General features: G+C 39.9%; 1 protein-coding gene across 2 annotated transcripts in view; it reads left to right on the top strand.

The window, feature by feature from the left end:
- The window catches only part of babam2 (BRISC and BRCA1 A complex member 2), an 85189-nt gene that overhangs the window by 44946 nt on the left and 25105 nt on the right, over positions 1–15138 (top strand). For both annotated transcript variants that reach the window (XM_068338378.1, XM_068338377.1), the window contains exon 7: positions 13460–13569. In XM_068338378.1, the coding sequence (XP_068194479.1) occupies positions 13460–13569 (110 nt within the window). The remainder of the gene's footprint in view (positions 1–13459; positions 13570–15138) is intronic.

Here is a 15138-nt window from a genome sequence, read left to right as displayed (position 1 = left end):
CCACTTGCTATTGCTCCAGTGACCCCAGCCTGACTCTGTGATACCAAAGGTCATGCCCATCTCCCATCTCCCTCGGCGAATCTGAAATCTTCAGTCACCCCAACCATCCTCCTCGCAACCACCCACAACACGTCTCCAGATGAAGATTCCCACCCACCTGCCATACCCCCAGCAGAGCGCAGTGGTTTCCAGCTTTGCAGTCTCTGGAGAACCCCTCCTCCTCCACCTCTTCTTCATCCTTCCCCCCAGCTTCTCCACGCCTCCATGGAATTACTTCTATGTGGCCTACTTTCTACCCTCAGTCTTTATCAGGTTGTACATTTTATGTTGTACACTCTCTCATTTATGTGTGTGTGTGTGTGTGTGTGTGTGTGTGTGTGTGTGTGTGTGTGTGTGTGTGTGTGTGTGTGTGTATATAGTGTGTGTGTGTGTGTGTATGTATATATATATATATATATATATATATATATATATAATGTGTGTGTGTATATATAGGCAGTTTTTCCGTAACACCTCCTCCTTGTCTTCTCCAAAATTAATTCTGCTTTAATTCCCAATGTCCTTGAGACCTTTGCAAACACATTGGTGATCTTTGGGGTCCCTGTCTTTGTTAATGTTTTCATATTGTTGACTTACCAACAGATCTTAACAAAGCTGTAGCTGAAACCTTTACCTAGTAGAAGTGACCAAAGCACGAGATGAGCAAGGTACAGCAGCTGTGTTTTTGTAAAATAAATAATGAGTCACCAGTCATTAATTTGAAGATTAATATTGTGCCAACCAAAATTTCTGGTTTTGAAGTTATCTCTACAAGTCAGTGCCTGCTTTTGTAGGTTTTGAGTGAATGACCCCAGGACTCATATCAAACTGTCCTCATCTGACCTTTGCAACATGAGAGTAGGCAAATGAAGTTCCAACAATAATTGTACAGGGTCATTCTTCAACAACACAACACATGTATTTCTTTAAAATAAAAAAAGTTGGGCTCACAAATTCTTCAACGTACCCCTAAAATCCGATTATATCTCCTCTTTTACTTTTTACGGAGCATCTTTCAAAAAGTTTTAATCGACATGGAGTTCGAGAGAATGATGACACTAAAGAAGGTATACAGGCTGTAGAGACTGTGCAAACCATTGTAGACTAAAACATCAACAATAACAGATGGGTAGTTAAGGCAACTTGAAGTGTTGAGCACGAAGAAATGAAGATAATGGAGTAATAAGATATGAATCATAGTTTTATATTGCAAAAAGTAATATTTAACAGTGATGATAAAATAAATGGTGATGTCAAGTGTTGTGATAATTATAAAAACTAAAACTGTAAATTTATAGAACTTTTATAAAATTTTACATACAAAACGTGAGTCTAGTGTGACATTCAACATGATTACAGTGATTATTGAAATAACATGACAGTAACAATCATTTCATCTAATCTAGAAATTTTAAGCCCTTGGTTTTTAAGATTTAACATTTTATTGGTGTTTATCACAAAGCATCATTCAACATAGTTTATAAATATGAAAATGTGTTTCAAATATAAAATGCACATTGTGTGAATTTCAAAAGTTGCTGAGCCCAACACATATGAGAAATGACATTTTTGTCCTGATCCAAATGATTTGCAATTTCAGTAAATGTCCTTTTTCACGGCTATTTGATCCCCATGTCCTATTGGTTCAAACAGGGGTAAGGAGCTGCCATTCGCACGACCGGAAAAGTCTCATTAGGGGTGCAACAGAACAAAAACACCCTGCAACACTGTCACTGAAGCAATGTTAATGCAATTACCATCATCACGATCAGATGAAATGTCACAGTGACCAAACCAATGTGTTAAAATTGACTTTTACAGCTTAGGTTTAATGTGAGTTATGATAATATTTAGATGTAAAGTTGGATAAAGGATTAAAGATTATAAGATGTCAAGTCATGTATGTATTATAGTCACCACAAGGTTTCGATGTCAGATGGCACTTGACTTAAAAGTCACTCTGTATTTTGTCGCGTCTGAGCACATACAACATAGATTCATTTTTCTTCAAACATGCAGGCATGTATTTCTCCACATGCAAACACACATAATTGAGTCACATTTATGGCTGTAAGGCCCAACATCACATACTATCCAGTGAAGGACAGATCATCACACTAACACAGTATCAGTGACACTTGGCCCCATCCACACATATGACTCGTATTTCTGTGAAATAATGATCAGCTTGGTTAAGTGTCTCAGTGCCACATCCATTGGTCATCTGTTAGACATTGTCGTGAAGAATGTAAAGATTTGCTGAGTGTTGCTGATTATGAGGAAGAGGAAGCAACGAATTTCAATAATTAATATGGAATTTATTGATTCCTGTTCGAATTTCTAGTTTGTCTAAGAGTAATTATTGAAAAGGGACTCTAAATGATGTGTAGCATCTCTTATATCTTGATCCTGTTTGATCCTGAAGATCTTTCTACTCTAATTTATATGACTTGCAAGAACTAAATTGTTGGTCAGTATGGTTGTTCTACCCTGTAATCTATCCACACTTGTGAATCAGCAATAGGTAAGTATTTCCAAGATGTGGAAGTATGTGGGTTTTCAAGTATAAGACTGGCTCTTTTGGGTTTTTTGCAATGCACTGTACTTGTGATTTATTTTAAGTTGTTACAGCTTTCTTTATTTTCATCATGGTAGATGAGGGAGTCTTATTGAAAGAACATGATAAAGTTATTGCAGAATCTGTTGATTCAATTTGGTGTTAAAAGAATGTCCATTAGAATCCCTTTTTTGTTGTTGAAGATAATGTCAATGTAACTTCACATTGTAATGATAGATTTTCATGTCAAGGAGTCACAACATGAGAGTTACATTTTCATATTTCATACGTACTACAGGACTATTGCTTTCAAATGCAGTAACGAATAGAGAAACTTTGACTCTTTAGTATCCTCAGAAAATGTAATTGTAAACAAAGCTTAAACAATTCAGAAAGAAGAAAGATCACAATGTGTTTGTACATATCAAGTGAGTAGTTGAGCAAGAAGGAATGAACAGGAAAATGGAGTAGACGTGAACGAATCAGAGGAAAGCATTCGTATATATACTTTCCAAAGGTCCTGCACTAAAATTACTCCAGTGGAAAAGAACATTCCATTCTTCCTACTTTACCGTCACTTTTGCTAAAAATGTTGCACGCATGATTTGCTTCTTATTGTTTGGCAACACACAAAATGGCCAGTATGCAAGCAAAATGGATGTTATTCCCATTTCTGTCATTATGTGTGTACTTGGAAAATAGGGTCAGCAATCAATTATCTCTCTCCAGAACCGTGAAGTTGCCAGAAATGTCCAATACACAGTAAAATCCATTAAAAATAAAATTATACAGTCAAAATGCTGTTCTTTGTGGTTATAGACACACTGTTCTAGTGCATAATCTCAGCATTATTATACTGCTGTGTGATTGTGGTGGTGGTGTAACCTGGAAACACAGCTTTCAATACAATTTCTTTGATGCATTAATGTGGCCTTATTCTTCAGTTTGCTAACACACCCATGCACAAAGTCTTAGTGACTGTAGCAACAGGGCATTGTTTGCGAGTATGTTTGGGCCGCGTTCTACCAATGTGGTTCCAGGCGGAGCATGTATGCTTTGTAATTTCTTGTCTTTTATCCTTGTGTCAAAATTGAGCCCTGGCACAAGGTACAACTATGCGCTGACACGAAGTTGCCTGTTAATCATCTACCATACCAGTCAGCCAGAGGTATTGCGTTGTGAGTCTGTTGGAAAAGGAGTGTTTGAGGAAGATGGACAAACACTGAATAGGGCAGATATTTCAGAAGAGGGCATCATTATACTCTTGGACTTGCGTGCCAGTTGGGTCGTGGTGACGAGTCTTTGCCTTGCAATGTTCTGTATTTTTAGGTGCAGGGAGAGTGGGATCATCATAATCCCTCGAGTATGCCACATCTCTGCTAACCCTCTCCCCACAAGAAGGACTATATCATTAGGAAAAATTCTCTTTCTTAATTCTTTCTTAATCAGAACATTTCATATCATGCATTTTGGCAGATGCCACCACTCTGTGCCTCTCACCCTGAGGGTATTGTGGCATTAGTCTTTCTCAACCTATAAAAAGGCTGCACAAATGCATAGCTTAATATGTCAGACATTAATTCAATACATTTAGTTGAATGGGTATTATTTCACATGGTGCAAATTCCTATTCAGAGCTCTTAACATTTAACAGAGGGAATGTGTTTGTCTGATGATACTCAGAATTTATTTATTTATTTATTCAATTCATTTTTCTTCTTTCCAGACATGTTATTACAACATATTTCACTTTCATCAGTGTTGAAACATCATCAGCAACATCCGAAAAGAAAAAAAAGGGTTGACGGGTAGAAGCCATTGGCTTGTAAGATTCCCGTCCCCTAAATTATCAACAAAACATCTCTCTCATTAGAATATGTAATCAACAAACTCAGATATTAAACGTTTTCAACCAGCTCATACATTGAATTTTGACAGATGTTCATACCCTTATCCACTTCCAGATATTAGCCTTTTACCCTAGAGTATAACCATGTTTACATTCTTCCTAGGAACACAAGGTTTGTTAACATCATGGATAGTCAAAATAAGAAGTTGACCTTGCCAGCGTTCTCCACAGGAATATAATGATCATATTAACCTCTTGCAGCAGACAGTGTTTATACAAGAATTAACCAGTTTGTTGCAGACACTTTAACAGTTTCACGTGGTATTATATTGTCAAAAGATATCAATATGCTGTTTAAAGTCTCAAGTTAATGTTATCCCATGTTATCACAAAAAGATGTTGTTGTTTTTTGTTTGTTTGTTTTTTTGTTTGTTTGTTTTACATCAATGATGTTGATTTTTTCGACTGTTCCATGAAATATTTGGCGTGTCCAAAATTGTAGAGCTCCCAATATTGAAGTGACTCTGTTGTAGTAGTCACTTCAATATCTGTGTGGTGTAGTAACAATTCTTGTCCGTCTTTATTGCTCATATTTCACCAACTCCTCTGCACTCCTGATCACCATTGTTTTCATCTGGTCCGGAGAAAGCCCCTTCGTTTTGATGAAGATCCTGCAGGTTTTCATCCAGGTGTTGTCGATCAGCCCGTTCTTCTTCAGTTGTTGAGCTTTTTAAGTGATATCAGCATTCTTTTTAGTGAGATTCTCGTTAATGTAGACATTCTCTCCTTTCAGTTTGAAGCCTTGTTTCAGAAATGCTATCTTGTGTTTACGATTTTTGAATTTTATCACACTGCAGGTGGTCTCCTACCTCCAGATGGTGATGGGTAACATGTCTCAATCTGGTCTGATCTATAGTTATCTCCAGGTCTCTCAGTCGAGAACTCACTTGTTGCTCCAGAGATTCCATTTTTAGCGCTAGCCATAGCATTTCTGTAATTCCTCGGCTTGATTTTGATTTCATTTATACGAATGCTTTGTTCCAAATCATCCATTCTTTGTTGTCCCTGTTCCAAGACAACAATTTTTCGGTCTTTTCCATCCATGTCTTTCTGCATTTTCTTCATTTTGTCCTTCATTTCTTCCAAGGCATCTAGCACCGGTTTTAGCTTCTCTTCCAACTTTTTATCAAAGTCACTCCCTAACTTCTCAAAGTTGCTCTTTAACTCACTCTTTAATTCTTTCATAGAGACCATATGGTCTTAAGTATCCTCCGATTTTCCTTTTGGTTTTGTCATTTTGCAGAGAATAAGTGAGAGTCAGTCTGGGTATGAGTTAGAGAGATAACAACAACAGGAGACAGAAGAAAAATGTCTGCTCCCGTTGAGAGCCGGAAGCTGCTTCTCACTGTTGGAGATTTACAATAATGTTCGGTGCAGATTTGCTGTAAATGTTCTAAATGAAGAGTCTTTTCGTTGTAAATTCTAAAGATTTAATGGTTGATACAATTTTTTTTGAGTCTTCTTCTTCTTTTCCATTCGGCTTTTCCTGAGTACTTTATGCAAATCTTTTTTTTTTTATGTGTTGACTTCTTGCACACCACACACATAAATTGCTGATACATGCAAAGCTGGAAGTTTAGCAATTCCACAATGTAGCCTCAGAAATAGCATCCACTGTGGACACTGTTTCTCAGTACAAAGTAGACGTCCCATGTAGACACTTTCGGTAAGACCAAAGAGAGGTTGTACTTTTTGTGACAGCTCAGGACAGTCAGCATTCATCAGGAGCTGTTGGTTATTTTCTTCACATTTTGCATACATCCAGTCTGTCCTCAGCAGATTTATAAAGGTCTGGTTTGTATCAGCTGCCAAACAGGAAACAAACATTTGTGTCAAGGATCATTGATGCTGACTTTCCCTTCAACCAAGACCAGTGTCAGTCCAGGTTCAGGAATCAGGAAGCAACATCTCTGCAAACTTTACATATCCTGGCTCAACTTCTTCAAATTCTTCTCAAGCTCCTGGTTGGCTTCATGGAACCCTCTCAACGTAAACCATTCAACACAAGGAGAGCTTCTTTCTTCAGGCTATCACTCTGAACTAATAGTCATACAAAGCAACGACATAACAAACAAGGCAGTCACAGACTGCAACATCCTGCGACACCCCTGAATTATAAATTTTACCCTGACCTACTTGCATAGGTTAAAGATCAAAGCTAGTGCTCTGGCCTACTTTCATAGATCAAAGCACTAGCTTTGATTTATGGTCTTACTCACACTGGCCTCCCTCGTCTTTCCTTATCGGTTCCTGAGTGCACAAAAGTTGAAATTTGAACTTGGCCTACTTCTCTCAAGGTCATCATCTCATTTTCATCCCCTTTGCTGCCCAATTAATGTGCTTTTTGTTTCATCTTTTTATCAGCAACGGTTGTGAAGATGTTTGGTGGACTAACAAACGGACGAATGGACAGACAGACTGACGAACACACGAAAACTGACAATTACAATACATCACCGCTTTTTAGCGGGATGTGAAAACAATGCAATAGCTCCCATGCATATTTCTTGCAATTTATTTGACTGTCAGAGCATCATCGGCTTCATTGCCCTACTCTTTCTCTAAAATGCATTTTCAATTACACTTAGTTTTTGAAATTTTTGTCTGAATTCAATTTTTTCCATGTTCTTGTGAGTGAGTTAAATGGAGTCAATTTATTTGTGTGTGTGAATTAACTTTGCCTAGGAAGCTGATTGTGATATTTGTTATCTGAATCAATGATTAAATCTCTAAATCTCACACAAAGCTTTCTCTTACTGCATTAATGGAATATTAACATCCCCCCTCAGTAGTTTCATAGATTTTTGCAAATGCATTGAGCTATGTTCCTGATTGCATCATTCCACAGCATTTAGTATGAACGGGGCATCATCAAGGCTCAGTTATTCACAAGATGAGGAGTGGTCCATCACTTTGTGAAAACTTTCATGAGAAAGTTATCCAAAAGTTTAACAACAATGCTTAGCAATGCACGCTTTCAGGGAATTTAAGGACTTCAACATCTGTAGTCCATAATATCATCAAAAGAAATCATCATCTGAGTTGGACTAATGTCAGATGGTGTCCTTTTCAGTGACATCCCAGCTTATTACAGCAAAAGAATGTCAAGTTGCAAGACGATCTAAAGACAGTATGAGGACCATTATTTGTTCTATGGTTCTATATTTCTCTGAGATCCATCTTGCCAACTCCCATTGTGTGTGACATATGATATAAAATTGTCAGACCAAGCAAATCTTCATTGTAGCATCAAGAAAACCAGAAAGAGCAAGTGTACAATCATTGGGTTTCACCATTGTGTTTCTGTTACCAATCCTAAATTATGTACTGTATATATTGTTGTCTTTTACTTACACATCTGTCTAGTTAAATCTTTGGACTGACTTTTTAAATGAAATCTGCCGGAGACAAACAGAAAAATAATGTTTTGAAGAGTTTATACATATGTGGTCATTTTGTTCAAAATGTCATTTGTAAATTAAGCGACTGTCTTCCACTTATAGATTTCAGAATATGAAGTAGAACCGTGTCCAGCGTATGTACAGGGACACTCAAAGCTGCTTGCCCAGAAGCTGGACATGTCCTTGCACAACACCCCAGCTGTCAGTCAAGCCGCCCCATTAAGTTGGGCATGACATTTAAAGTTGGGCGAAGAAGTCGCACCGAGTGCCCTTACCTCCTCTGCACTAGCCCTGCAGTAGAGCCCCTGTGTAGTGTTTGCACATGAGCGTGTTTATGTGTGTTGTGACTTTGGCCAGACTTAGTCTGGCATAAGGACAGCTGTCACATCCCCAACCTGTCACATGCAACACAGAGGAGATGCCACAGGCCGGGGCATTGGGAGACACAAGGACAGACACAAGGAAAAGTGTCATTGTATTTGTGTGTGTTCATGAGCCCATCTGTCTGAAAGAGTACGCAGGATTGAAGATGTGGGGTGGTGGCCATGTGAAAGGCTTTGACTCGAAGGCACCCTCTAACCTTCACGTCCAAGCATGCACAATCTTCAGCCACTCTCTTAAATCCAGTCCTTGAGTATATGATTCATCTTCCCAGGGGCATGGAGTAAATACTGCTCTAATGTCCAAGCAACACGCCTGCAGGATGCCCTCTTTGTCCTGCAATCCCCTGACCCAAGCCATTTTGGTGCTCATTACTTACCAATGAAGAAGCGTCTTCATTAAGGTCCTGCCTATGGCCTGTGGAGCAAAGGCTTTTTAAAAAAAAAAAGTTCCTTCACTAATAACTATTTCCATAAGCAAGCAGCAGTTGCCCTCAAGTGTATTTGTTGAAAGGGCTTAAGATGTGTGTATGTGTGTACTGAAACATTAATGCCCATTTGGGGCCTTTTATTTCATTATAAATGGAAGAGCTATTCTGTTTCAATTTAAGTAATAGTTCCAAGGTGGCCAGGTTAAAAGGTTAATGTTTGAGCCCACCTTTTGATCTTTTCTTAACTTCCTGCATAGATTTGCAAAGTTTTTAGAGTGAAAAAAATGTATGTGCATCAAAATTAACGCCACACTGTAAGGACAAGCTCTCAGCACTCAGTGTATTCCATAACTGAAACCAGCTGTCTGGTAAATAATTTGTATGCCTTAATTTTCTGTAAGCAATCCAAGCATGAAAACATTTTTGTGGAGAAATTTAAGCAGTGTTTCAATTTCAGAGACAAAAATGTCCTGTGGTTTTCTGCCCATAATAGTCAAAATGCTAGAATATTTGTGATAAAGATTGTCAAAGAAGTATTTCTTTATATGTTAAGCAGGAACCACGTCAAAGCTTTCTTTCATCCTTCCTAATCATTGCTGTATCGTAGGTCTCTATTGTCCTGTCTGATCTCCTAATTTTCTTAAAGATTTAGTATTTCTGTCTGTCTCTATCTATATTTTTATTTCTCTCTATCCTTCCATGTCAAATAGATGCCACAAGGTTAAATAACATTTAAGTTTCTAATAGCTCACACAGAAATAAATATAAATTAACATGAATATAAATTTCTGTTAATATACAGTATATTCAAGTCAATGCTAGAAGAGTTTCAGCTAAAATGAAAGGAAAGGTGTACAAAACTGTGGTGAGACCAACGATGTTGTTTGGTCTAGAGACACTGTCACTGAGGAAAAGACAGGAAACAGAGCTGGAGGTAGCAGAGATGAAGATGCTGAGGTTCTCTCTGGGAGTGACCAGAATGGATAGGATCAGGAATGAGTACATCAGAGGGACAGCACATGTTAGAGGTTTTGGAGATAAAGTCAGAGTGGCCAGACTGAGATGGTTTGGACATGTCCAGGGGAGAGATATCGGTAGAAGGATGCTGAGTTTTGAACTGCCGGGCAGGAGGCCTAGAGGAAGACCAAAGAGGAGGGTTATGGATGTAGTGAAAGAGGACATGAAGGTAGTTGGTGTGAGAGAAGAGGATGCAGAAGACAGGGTAAGATGGAGGCAACTGATTCACTGTGTTTCCCTGAAGGGAAAAGCCGAAAGGAGAAGAAGACGAAGATTCAAGTCAAAGAGTCAAAGGGTTTTTCCAGATCCCAGTGTCTGAATAACCGTTTTACTTGATGGAACCACAGGGACACACCACTATAATGCTATATTGGTATGTTAGTATGCTAATGATTATAGCACTGCCTCAAATAGCTGTTTGCATGGCTGCTGACTTTTGTTATTTTGAAGATATTTATTTCAATTTTCTTATATTAAGAAAAAGAAAGTTGGACATACAGTGTATGCATGCAACTTCTCAGTTTTATATACGACTACATTTGTGAGATAATTGTGAAATTTTGTTTATATCAACTAAACCAACAAGCTATTTTTATGTGCACAGCTTGAGCTTCCTTGTGCAGCACAGTAATTTGAAATGGCAATAGCTAAAAGTAAAAGGGTCTGTCTTTAGATTTTTTTTGTTTTTTTGACTGATATAGTATGACTTGTGACAGTTCTTTGTCTACTGGGTTGAGATGAGACTGAATCATTCCACAAAAAAAAGCCTCTGCTATCAACAGCACTCTCGGTCTGACCCAGTCGAGGGACATTTTGCTGTAGCACTTTTTCTAGCTGTCCCACGTGTTCCATCTGGCTCTCTCACCCTCATGTTGGTTTTCATCTACATGTTAACCCTGTCCCAATCCAAAAAGAAGCAACCATTAATTCACCTTTAAAGATGAGAACAGGACTTGACAGCTACAAACTGGAGCAGAGCAATCTTTTCCCAAGCCTTGCGCCCACCCCAGCCCCACATCCCCTTGCCTGTTCCTATCTGTCCCATATCGTCAGCGGTGGAAGCTGTGAGCACTGCTGTGAGGCAGAGAGCAGTTCTTGTTTACTGATGCACACTATATTGATGTGAGTTGATTCCATCAAGAAACACTTTTGGCTGCCCCACACCCTGCTGTCTTTCACTGCCTCCCTTCTACTCCTTATGTTTTTGTACTCTGAGTCTGCCGTGATGAGGCAGATAGCATGATAGTCAGCACGGTGATGTTGTGACTGTTGGATGTTCATTTTCTCCTATAATATATTGTAGATCCATATGATTAGTAATTGCCCTTATTTGCATTTCATTTTGCATACATATTCCAATACCCCTAAGCTAAGGGGCGAGGCAGTAAAAATCTTGAATTTTGAATTTGTTTTTCCATGATTAAAGACTACGGTCAAACTCAGTAGTTGTAGAAAGATTAGAATAGAATAGAATAGAATAGAATGCCTTAAATGTCATCAAACACAAGTGTACAACAAACTTTCTAAAGACGACTCTCGTTGCAAAAACTCAGGTGAAAGGAGCAAGTATAAAAAACAGAACACAGGTACAAGAACAAGCAATTATAGAAATATATTTACGATGAGCCGTCAAGAGTGTTGGAATGTACTGTACTGCGCAGCAGAGGGCTCGAAAGCACCGGTTGCAACAAATACTGTAAATTGCACAGAGCACCGAATTGGGAAGGACTTCCAACAGTGCATTGTCATTTACTTTCGTAGTACTGTGTTCAGTACTCTGATCGCACTTGAATAAAATGTGTTGGTCATTCAAGAGGTTTGGGCTTTGCTGGACCTTTACCTCTTCCTAGGGGGCAGCAGAGAAAACAGGCTGTGGGTGGGGTGTGAACTGTCACTGGTGGTGCTTGTGGTCCTGCACAGACATCTGGTGTTGTAGATGTCTGATAGAGAGGATAGCTGTACCCCTACGACCTTCTGTGCTGACTTCCTGGCCCTTTCCAGAGCCTGAGAGCAGCTCTGGAATCACACCAGGATGTTGTTGGTGATGATGCTCTCTGCAGATGGACAGCAGCAGGTCCTGGGGCACATTTATTCTTCTCAGGGACCTTAGACAGTATAGTCACTGTTGTGCAAGGGCATTGGTGTTGGTGTCCCATGTGAGGTCCTTTGAAATGTGCGTTCCCAGGAAGTCGCTGACCCATTCCACCAGGTCCACTCGGATTAGAAGAGGCGAAGCATCCTCCCTCTTCCCTCAGAAGTCCAGCACCATCTTGAAGTGTGTTGAATAGAAAATGTTAAGCATAAGAATTAGTTTTTCCACCCACTCATCCATGTTTCTCTCCAGCCAGTGGTCATTCAGGTTTGCAAGTAGCAGTCCAAAGAATGTGAAATTAGTATAGAAGTCTGATAACTTACAAAGCTGCTATACTGCGAACTGGTTGCACTCTGCTTCTGTCCATCATGCATGGTGGTTAGATTTCCTCTCACCTCAGCAGGCAGTGATTATAACAAATGGATGAGTTCAAACCATCTGTAAGACATTTGATTAACACTGCCCAGCCTCTGTCGAGAAAGAGAGACAGGGAGAGAGAGAGAGGGATCCCACAATGGTACTTGATGTGAAATTGCACTAATAGTGCCTGAGAAGTAGCCATGCTCGAGGAAAAACATCACAGAATGAGAAATTAGAGCCATGAAGGGACAGACGAGTTTTGTAGTGAGCAGCTCCGGGTGGCCTTTGCATCCATCTCACACATGATTTGATTGGTGCTCCCAGTCATCAGCTCAGCCTCATAGTGCAGCTATTGAGGCTAATGTGGCATGAAACAAAGCAGATGTTTCTTCTGGTGTCTTTCCTCTTCTCCCTTTCGTTTCCAGTGTTTTGGGATTTGCACATTTATTGTGCACACATAGAAGTATATAGTTTGCACCCTGCAGCACATAGTTTATGTAGCTGCTTTTATAGACAAGTGATCACCCAAAACTTGAAGGCAAATTTAAAGCAATGGCAAACAATCTGTTTGTCAAATTGTTTAAGGGGAAACTGACTTTCGAATGCCAATGATGAGAAAACACAATTTTTGTTCCTTGTAATTTAAGAATCATCATGTGGGTGGAGGGGATGATGAGGTGGGGTTGTTTGTCATGAGATATGCTGGGCCTCTTGGTTCCAGGGAAAGGAACTCTGACTACTTCAGTAAACCAAGACATTTGGACAAGTTCATGCTCTCAACTTTGTGGGAACAGTTTGGTGCTGGCCCCTTCCTCTTCCAACATGACTTTGCACCAGTGCACGAAGCAAGGTCCCTAAAGACATGGATGACAGAGCCTGGTGTAGATGAAATTGAGTGGCCTGCACAAAGTCCTGACCTCAACCTAATAGAACACCTTTGGGATGAATTAGTGCAGAGACTCAAGCCAGGTCTTCTCATCCAAAATTAGTGTGTGAACTCACAAATGCCCTTCTGGTGGACTGGTCATAATTTTCCATAAACACTCCTAAACCTCATGGACAGCCTTACTAGAAGAGCTGAAGCTGTTACGGCTGCAAAGGGTAGGTCGACATCATATTGAATCCTATGGAGTAGGTATGGGATGTCAAGGCATGTTAGTGAATACTTTTGCCAATGTAGTGTATCTCTAAAAGCTGTGTAAGCGGGTCCCAGTTTCTCTATGTATAATGCTTGTACTGAGTAACCTGACCGACCAGACTTCATCTTTTTCAGGACACAGCGTTGGACCCTGGAGAGGATGTGGCCTTACTCTCAGTGAGCTTTGAGGATGCTGAAGCCACACAAGTCCTCCCTAAACTGTACCTCTCCCCGAGCATTGAACAGTAAGCAGATCACATATTTAAATATGCATTTGATATATCCTGTGTCAACTGGTTCAATTAAAGGTAGATTTTGGTGAAGTCTGGTCCAATCACATCAGAAAGCTATAAACTTCATCTGCAGAAATGAAGAACTTTGGTTACAAAATAAATAGTTGGCAGTGTTATTTACCCTCACCTCAGTGGGTTTTTCTTTCTTATATCAACAAATGAGACTACCTGTGGTTTGCAAAGATTCTAACAGCAAGTTTCACACATGCTGTCAATGACAGGTGTGTGAAGTACCTACAGAACCACTGTATAAACCATTTAATCAGTCACATGTCGACAGTATGAACTGAGATGAAACAGTGTGCAGGTTTCTTCTAGAGGCTCACTTGTGCAGACAAAATATCTTTTGAACTTAAAAAAAAAAAGGAGGGAACAATCAGCTAAAGGTGGCACGTTCCTGCTTGCTTCGCATCAGAGTCCCAGGATGCAAGATGCTGTTGAAAGATTAGCTTGAATTTGCAGTTAGTCTTGCGACATGTTATGTCATTGCAAGTAATCCCAGCTCCCAGCGTCTGGAATCATTGGTCACTTTCTCATAAACAAGGGAAGAACAAAAGGATGAGATGGATGATGCACAACATGTGAGCTGAGGATGAATGGATATCTGTAGACATCTTGAGTTTAAATTGTGTGTGTGTGTGTGTGTGTGTGTGTGTGTGTGTGTGTGTGTGTGTGTGTGTGTGTGTGTGTGTGTGTGTGTGTGTGTGTGTGTGTGTGTGTGTGTGTGTGTGTGTGTGTGTGTGTGTGTGTGTGTGTGTGTGTCTGTACTCTACAGAGGTGTACATAATGTCCTAATCCATTTTTCAGTCTTGCTAGATCTGGCGTGTATTTGTGTGTTTGTGTGTCAGGTTACATTTGGGTGTGTGTGCAGATGGGTGTGTGTTTGGATGCATGCATGCTTGTGGGTTTTTCTGTCCCAAATGAATGTCTGTCTGTTTTGTGTGTTTGTTTGCATGCACTAGTGTTTAAACAGTCTTTGCTCTCAACAAAAAATCTTTCGAGGTGTGTATGCAGAAAAGAGTACGTGTGTGTGAGTGAAAGAGAGAGAGACAGGTATGGGCCCACTCTGACCTCGAGGCCTCACGGTTTGGGCTTTCGTGCTCAGAATAATCTCAGGCTGATGTTTATTTACAAGCGCAAGCCCCGTCACTCCAGGTTAAGAGACCTCTGCCTCCCCCCTTGCTCCACCCCATCACCACCACACACACTCACACAAACATACCACCACAACCCTTTTTCTCTCCCTCCTTCCCATCTCCCATCCTGCAGTGTCACTATGTTCTTCTGTGGTGGACCTTTTCTGCAATTCATTTTCTGTTCTGCAATAATGAAAAGTCTCTGTTCTTGGTTCAGCTGCTGCCATTTTCATCCGATTTTTTCCACATTGTCTCTTTCTCATTTATTGCGTCTCTATTTGCAGCTCGTTGTCCAACCCAATCGCTGAAGCAAATACAGACACAGCAATAGAAGCTCCTCCTCTCCAATACGTCAAAATATCCTGTGACAGGGCCTTACCGCCAT

The sequence above is a fragment of the Antennarius striatus genome, chromosome 17 (genome assembly GCF_040054535.1).
Source record: "Antennarius striatus isolate MH-2024 chromosome 17, ASM4005453v1, whole genome shotgun sequence".
NCBI classification, from domain to species: Eukaryota; Metazoa; Chordata; class Actinopteri; order Lophiiformes; family Antennariidae; genus Antennarius; species Antennarius striatus.
This window is presented reverse-complemented; position numbering and strand designations above follow the sequence as displayed.